We start from the raw sequence: 6,687 nt of genomic DNA, 5'->3' as shown, positions 1-6,687 counted from the left end.
AGAGGGGGAGACCCGGCCCTTCGGAGCCGAGTGGGGTGCCGGGAGGGGGTGGGGGGTGTGTGTGAGCGCTGCGCTACGGCGGTCCCGGGCTCCGCGGGGGCTTCACCTTGCGCGCCCGGCTTGCGTCCCGCCCGGGCGGGCCGGGCCCGGGGCACCCCGCAGCGGCCCCATCTCCCCGAGCAGCAGCCTCCGAGGGCCCGCCTGGCACAGCCCGCCTGCCCCCGCTCCGCCGGACAGCCCGAGTGCAATTCCCAGAGAAGCGGCATTAAAAAGCCCATCTCGTAGCAAAGCTCAGACAGAGACGGTTTAAATACGTTTATTATGGCATTGGAGGCGCTGAATCTGTTCGTGCGAGCCCGTTATTTTAGTTTTGTGCCTGGGCGCACGCAGGCTCCGCTCCCGGTATTAGTTCTCCCTCAATCCCCGCTCTGGTTTTTAATCAAAACAGTATTCGGAATATGATTCCCGGAGATTATATTTTGAGAGATTTGCGATACATATCTTGCCGGCGTGACAGATTGCAGTGGAGTCCTGAGCGGGCGGGATAATCTGCATCTCGCTCACTTGACCTTTAATAAAAGGGGAGTAAAAGTAATAAATAAAAAATAAAAGTCTTAAGACTCCTGCAGGTTACTTTCGTGCCTGCCTTAAAGAGACCCCGAGGCCTGCACCCGCCGAATTAACTCCCCCGCGGGCTTCGCGGCTCTTTGGCGGCCAGGGCAGAGCCGAGGCATTCCAGGGCCGGGGGCAGAGCCGGCAGCTCAGGGGAGCTCCTGGCCGCGGGGGCCGCGCAGGTTTCGTCTCCCGTGAGCAGCTCAGGAGGGCGATGCAGAGCTGCCTCCCCGGGGAGCCTCTGACAAAGCCGCCGGGAAACGGAACCGGAGGAAGCCGGGTCGCTCCCCTGCAGGACGGGACACAGCCGGGAGGGAGGCCCGGCCTGGCTCTGCCGTGCGGACACGCGTGGAAACCTGCGCATGTGCTCCCAAGGCAGATAACACCTGTCCTCTCCGGTGGGCGGAAAAGTCGCCTTGCAAGAACCCTTCGAAAGGGCCTAATACTCTTTATTACAAGCCCTAATCCTTCAAATCCCACTTGAAATAATGTTTATCTTCTCGCAGCTTAATTTCCCCTTCTCTAAGCTTCGGGTCACTGCAACAGACTGCGGCTGCTGCACCGCCTCTTGTCCAGGGCTGCTCCGGAGTGCGGGAAAGCCCCGTGGCCGGGCATCTGCGGCGGGGCTCCCGACGGGCCCAGCCCCGCTCCCTCACCTGCTGCCCTCGTGTGCACTCACCTCCCCCTCCCTTTCTCCCCCGGATCCCCCAAAGCCCGACAAAGTTTGTTTTTTTTCACAGTGCCCTCTGCTCCCGGGAAGGGCCGCGGCTGCAGCCGGGGGCAGCCCCCTCATATCTCCCTGCGTTGACCTGCAGCTCCTCCTTTCCCCTACGAGTTGCTTCTCCCGTCGCAAACCCAGGGGGCTCCCAGTTATGCAGCCCCACTCGTCTTGAGTAGCCTTTAGTAAACATATAGAAGTCTACTCGATATTCAAGATGGATTTCCCTGATTTATTAAGGCAGAATTCATTGGACTCTATTGACCACAAATGACTTAATGTAAATGCTGACCCCGGTGAACTTGGAAATAGCAGGTATCGGGTTGATCTATAGATGACCTCTTAATTACCACAGTTATTAATTTAAATTATTGCCACTGCTTCTAGAGACAGGAACAAAGAAACATTCTTTCCTCATCCCTGCTTAGTTTATTAGTCTGAACACAAAGTGTTTGATGACACTTTTAATTAAACAGAAATAATGCAGAGATACGGTTTCCCTTTCTCGTCTGTCCCGTAAAGTGCAGCACTGCTCTTTTGACTGACTGACTGACGGCGGTGACCCACTAACAACGTCCTACTTCGCCGCCCGGTCGCCACCCGCTGCCCGGGGGTGCCCCGGCCGTGCCCCAGGGCGGGTGGCGGGTGGCCGGGGCCGCTCCTCCCGGGCTGTGCCGGCTCCTGGCTGGAGAGCTCCGAGGTCACTGACGGCTTCGTGGCGTTCAGCTCACCCGTGTTAATCAAACTCCGAAAAATACTTTCAGCGTTATCTATGTACAGAGACGGGAAAGAAACAGTCCGGCGTAACCTGCGCCGCTTCTCCTCCTTCTCCTCCCTGGGATGGCGCGGAGCAGCTGCGAACTGGTGCCCCTTGGCAGAGCAGGGCGCTGAGCAGGGAGCGCAGGTTTGGGAGGAAAAGGAGAAACAAACCACGACGGGGGGGGGGGGGGGGGGGGGAAGGAAGAGAAAATATTAGGGTGGGGGTTTTTCTTCCTTTTTGCAAAGACGTCAATGGGCAATATCGAACACATGGCAGGCGAGCGGCGGGGAGGCGCCGGTCCTGCGGCCGCTCCGCCCGCCGTGGCGCTCGGCCCCATGTGCGCAGCACGCTGTGCCGTGGCGGCCCTTCCCCGGCGAGGGCAGGGCAGGCGGAGCCGCGAGGCCCCCGCCGGCCCGGGGACAGGTTTCTTTCGCTGCGTCGAGCCGAGTGCTTCGTTACAGCCGGAGCCCCGTCGCCAGCGCCCAGGATGGGGCGGGCGGCCCTGCGGGACGGAGAAGCGGTGATAAGCTGGCGCTAAGTGGCCGCGGGTCGCTGCCCCGCCCGGACGGGAGCTCCGGGAGCGGGGCGAAGCGGCGGCCTCGGCGCAGCGCTCTCAGGCCGGGGCCGTGCGGTGTCCCAGGGCCAGGCGGGCTGGCTGAGCGCTTCGGGCGAGGCGGGGCCCCGGCAGCCGGCCCGTCACCTACCTCACCTCCGCAGCACGGGCCGGAACGCCGTCCGCAGCCTGTCCAGGCACGTCCCACCCAGCTCGGTGCCTCCCGGGCCGCCCTTGGCGCCCCGCCCGAAGCCTGCACAGACACAAGCGGCTCGCGGTGGGCACGGCCCGGTCCCGCCGCCCTCCCCTGCCCGCTCGCCTCGAGCGGGGAAGCCTCGGCGTCTGCACCTGACACCTGGGCACGGCCGAACACCGGGGCTGTCACTGCGCGGGCGGGCTCACGCCGCGCCCTGTGTCCCGGCCCGGCCCGCGGTCCCGCCCGTCCCCGCGGCCCCGCCGCCGCGGGTACCTTCGCCCGCCGCCGCGAACTGGCACGGCTCCCCCAGGCCGCGGTGGGACGCGCAGCTTCGCGGGAGCGGCTGCAGGTTGAACGCGGAGCTCCGGAAGGCCTTGGCGGGCAGGGGCTGCTCCCCCGCCGCGCCGCCGCCTCCCTCCGCGCCGCGGCCCTCGGGGCTGCCCCTGCGCGCCGCGCTGGCCCCGGCGGTGCGCGCCAGCGACCAGATGCGCGGCTTCTCCGCGGGCGCGTAGGGCGGCGGCGGGCCGGCCAAGGAGGCGGGGGCGAAGTCCGCGGCGGGGGCCTTGGCACAAGGAAAGGCGTGGAAGGGGCCGGGCAGGCTGCAGTCGCTCCGCGGAGCCTCGGGCAGCGCCGCGCCCAGGCTGGGGGCTTCCTGCAGGGAGCTGGTCCGGCCCTTCTCCGGCTTCCCCGCCTCCTCCTCCTCCTCCTCTTCCTCCTCCTCCAGGTCGCTGAACCGCAGGTCCTTGTCCTCCTTGTAGCTCTTCTGCTCTGCTTGGACACACACGGGGAAAAAAGGGGCGGCAGGGCGTTAGTGCGGGTGCGGGGAAGTTGGGGGGGCCTCGAAATCGGCCGTCACTTCGAGCCTACTTGGAGGCGCCCGTCTGCCTCTCCCGCCTACCTCTGCCTTCACCCTCCGCACTGTATTCATCCTCTTCCCTCGAGGTTTCTTCTTTCCTCTCTTCCCCGGCTTTGTTCTTGGGAGACCAGGTCATTTTGTTTTCTTTCTTAAGCCTCCGTCTGGCGTTAGCAAACCAAGTGGACACTTGCGTCAGGGTCATTTTAGTGATGATCGCCAGCATGATTTTCTCTCCTTTGGTGGGGTAGGGGTTTTTGCGGTGCTCGTACAGCCAGGTCTTGAGAGTACTCGTCGTCTCTCGCGTTGCATTTTTGCGTCTGGCTGAACCACCGAAATCCACCGTCCCGTACCTGCTGGGAGATGATTAGGGAGGGGAGGCCGGCGGGAACCCGGTAAGAGCCCCCCTGCCCGGCCCAGCCGCGCCGCAGGCCGGTGTGGCCCCTGCCCATCTGCCTTCCTGCCCCTGCCCTCCTGACATCGCCGCCCAACTTTGGTTTCCGCTGTCTGATGCTCCCGGGCGCCTCGTTTCTTTTGTACAACGTTTGTCAGGTCGGAGCCCCCCCGTCCCCCTCGTTTGATGTCGACCGCCGCCTCGCAGGGGGATGCTAATGCTGCCGGGCGCTGATCAAAGAGGTTTTACCTGTCGTACTGGTACTGCCCCAAGGAATGATCGTAGGAGTAGTAGGTAGCGGGCTGCGCGATTCCCGAGTGCAACGAGCCGGCGCCGTCTTTAATTTCATACTGGGGGTTCTGCAAGGGAAGCGGCAGCGTTTGGCGTCGAGCGGCACGGGAACCCCGCCGCGCCCCGCAGTCCCGGCTCCCCGCGGCAGCCGAGTCCCTTCGCGCCCCCCGCCCCCGACGGGCCGGCGCCGCTCCCGGCCCCGCGTCCCTCGGCGGTTCCCCGCCCCGATACCGACCGCGAAACACGAACTTTCTCCCGCCTGTTGCACCCCCTCCCCTCCGGAGCGCTGCCGGGCGGGCGGGCACTCACCAGCGCGGTGTAGAGCGCGGCGGGCTCGGCGCCGTAGGGCAGGTAGTTGCCGTAGCCCTGGCCGGCGGCGTACGGGGCGCTGTACATGCCCAGCGCGGCATTGAGCTCGGCGCGGCCGGGCGCCAGCAGCCGGCTCTCGTACGGGGCGCAGCACAGGGAGGCGGCGGCCGGCGCCGAGGAGGCATCCGGCCCGGAGCGGGGGGCGGCCTCGCAGCAGGTCGTGCTGGGGCTGGCGGGCACGAAGAACTGCGGAGAGGAGAGAGCGGGACGGCGCCGAGTGACTGTCGAGGCAGCCCCATCGGGGGGAATTTAGGAGCGTGTGCGCGCCTGTGTGTGTGCGGAGGGGGGGCGGCGGTGAGGAGGGGGATAGGAAACGCGGGCTGAAGCAACTAATTATAGAAACCGGGAAATAAACCGGATGGGAAGCAGGAGCTCTTGGGAAGGGGGCACGATTAATCAAGCAGACAAAACTTTAAGGAAATTATTGCTCTCGATAAAGGTATAAGGTCCGTAAGGCTCCGTCCTTCCCGCCCCCGCTCGGTCCATCTGCATTGATTTAAAGGCAAAAAGTTGCGATTACAGTTAATTCGACAATAGACACAGCAGTAAATATGTCAGCCAACGCAATCGAAGGCATTTGATTTCAATAACTTCAAGGGGACAGCTAACTTCCCAAGCGAGGGAGGCACATCTTGCAGTGATTACCGTGTATAAATAATTCTACCCAAATAAATCGTGACTCGAAGTACGATATAGCTACGACTTAGTTAATACAGGGTGCCTTGGTGTGAGTGGGGGGATGTCCTTCGGAAACCGCATGGGGGGGAAAAAAACTCTCGACAGATCCTAATAAAACACAGGAAAAGGACCGACCCGTGGAGGAATGAGGGAGGAAACGGCACAGCCCGGTTCCGCAGAAACGCGAGTGAAAGCCCGAGCCCGCCGAGCGCCTGTTCCCGCTGCCCGCACACCCTCCGCGGTGCCCGGGCAGCAGCGGTGCGGTCGCTCCGCGGGCTCGGTAAGCGGTCGTAGCTGGGATTTATGTTTTTATTTGTTTGTTGCACTTAAAACTGAACGGTGAAGGGTGGGGAGGAGGGGGAATTACCGGTTTCCTACACGCCTTTGCTGTGCACACTGCGAGTTATTTGTTTAAGCCTAACACGACACAAACGAGACATAAACACACACGCACATTTTTTAAAAAAAGGCTCCAGATGTGCCCTTTTAAAAAAATATTCTAAGTAAGGGAAAGGGAAGAAAAAAAGGAGAGGGGGACAAGACATCTGGACAGCAGCAGCAGAATCTAAACAAAAGTGAGTGCTGCTCACTCGCCTTACCTGTGAAGTGGTGCTGTAGGGGTATCCGAACTGAGAGAAGGACATAGTTGCTCCTTATTTTAGGACCATAGGCAATATTTTCCCCCCAAGATCGATTGTAACTAAACCCTGCTTCAAGATGCACCTTCTCACACACACATTTCCACGTATGGCTTTTTTTTTTTTTTTCTCAATTATAGATGATTGCACTTAAGAAAAGCAGCCAGACATCTGAGGCGGGGGGGGGGGTGGGGGAGGGAGGAGGTTGGTGCCTGGATTAAAAAAATAGGCTACCCCCCACTTCCCATCGCTCTTAATAAATATGTTTGTATAGAGGGAGTTGAAAAAGCCACCCCACATGTATAGAGAGTTTAAGTGCAAGGGGGCTTTTTCAAAGAGGGGGGGAAAATCACGTAGGGCTTGCAAGATACGGAGCTTGCTTGTATTATTTTCTGCTCTATAGGTCTTTAGCGTTCATCGGTGGGCGAGGAGCGGGGTGACGTCACGGCCCTGCCGGCAGCAGCAGGCAGCGGCGGGCAGGAGCAGGCAGCGCCCCGCGCCCGCTCCCAGCGCTTGCTCCATCCTGGCTTCGTGTTGTGCTGTGATGCACGTCAAAGGCGGGACTGGGGGTGCCTTGCGGTTGGTCTTTTTTTTCCCTTTATTTTTAAACACGATCAAAATATGT

At 61.5% G+C, this 6,687-nt stretch overlaps 1 protein-coding gene across 2 annotated transcripts; it reads right to left on the bottom strand.

Moving 5' to 3' along the window:
- Positions 1-1,541: 1,541 nt before the first annotated feature.
- IRX6 (iroquois homeobox 6) lies at positions 1,542-6,201 on the bottom strand. Of its 2 annotated transcripts, XM_038148563.1 has the most exons (8): positions 6,024-6,201; positions 4,687-4,932; positions 4,336-4,445; positions 3,965-4,045; positions 3,738-3,856; positions 3,113-3,607; positions 2,800-2,896; positions 1,542-2,592 (listed from the first exon to the last, which is right to left on the bottom strand). In XM_038148563.1, the coding sequence occupies exons 1-8, from the start codon at positions 6,066-6,068 to the stop codon at positions 2,097-2,099; spliced, it is 1,689 nt and encodes a 562-aa protein (XP_038004491.1). In that variant the 5' UTR covers positions 6,069-6,201; the 3' UTR covers positions 1,542-2,096. The 2 variants fall into 2 exon arrangements, with proteins under 2 accessions (XP_038004491.1, XP_038004490.1); XM_038148562.1 differs by having other exon boundaries at positions 3,738-4,045.
- Between the last annotated feature and the right edge of the window lie 486 nt (positions 6,202-6,687).

This window comes from Motacilla alba, chromosome 11 (assembly GCF_015832195.1).
Source record: "Motacilla alba alba isolate MOTALB_02 chromosome 11, Motacilla_alba_V1.0_pri, whole genome shotgun sequence".
Taxonomy (NCBI): domain Eukaryota; kingdom Metazoa; phylum Chordata; class Aves; order Passeriformes; family Motacillidae; genus Motacilla; species Motacilla alba.
The sequence above is the reverse complement of the archived record's forward strand: the minus strand, read 5'-3'. Positions and strand labels throughout refer to the sequence as shown.

Bases quoted from the DNA above. Each gene is read 5' to 3' on its own strand.
- IRX6 (XM_038148562.1), bottom strand. From the start codon at position 6,068: ATGTCCTTCTCTCAGTTCGGATACCCCTACAGCACCACTTCACAG. The intron at 4,446-4,686 runs GTGAGTGCCCGC...CTTCCCTTGCAG, and splicing joins CCGCGCTCTACACCGCGCTG to AACCCCCAGTATGAAATTAA. The intron at 2,897-3,112 runs GTACCCGCGGCG...GTGTCTGTGCAG, and splicing joins GTTCGCGGCGGCGGGCGAAG to GCTTCGGGCGGGGCGCCAAG.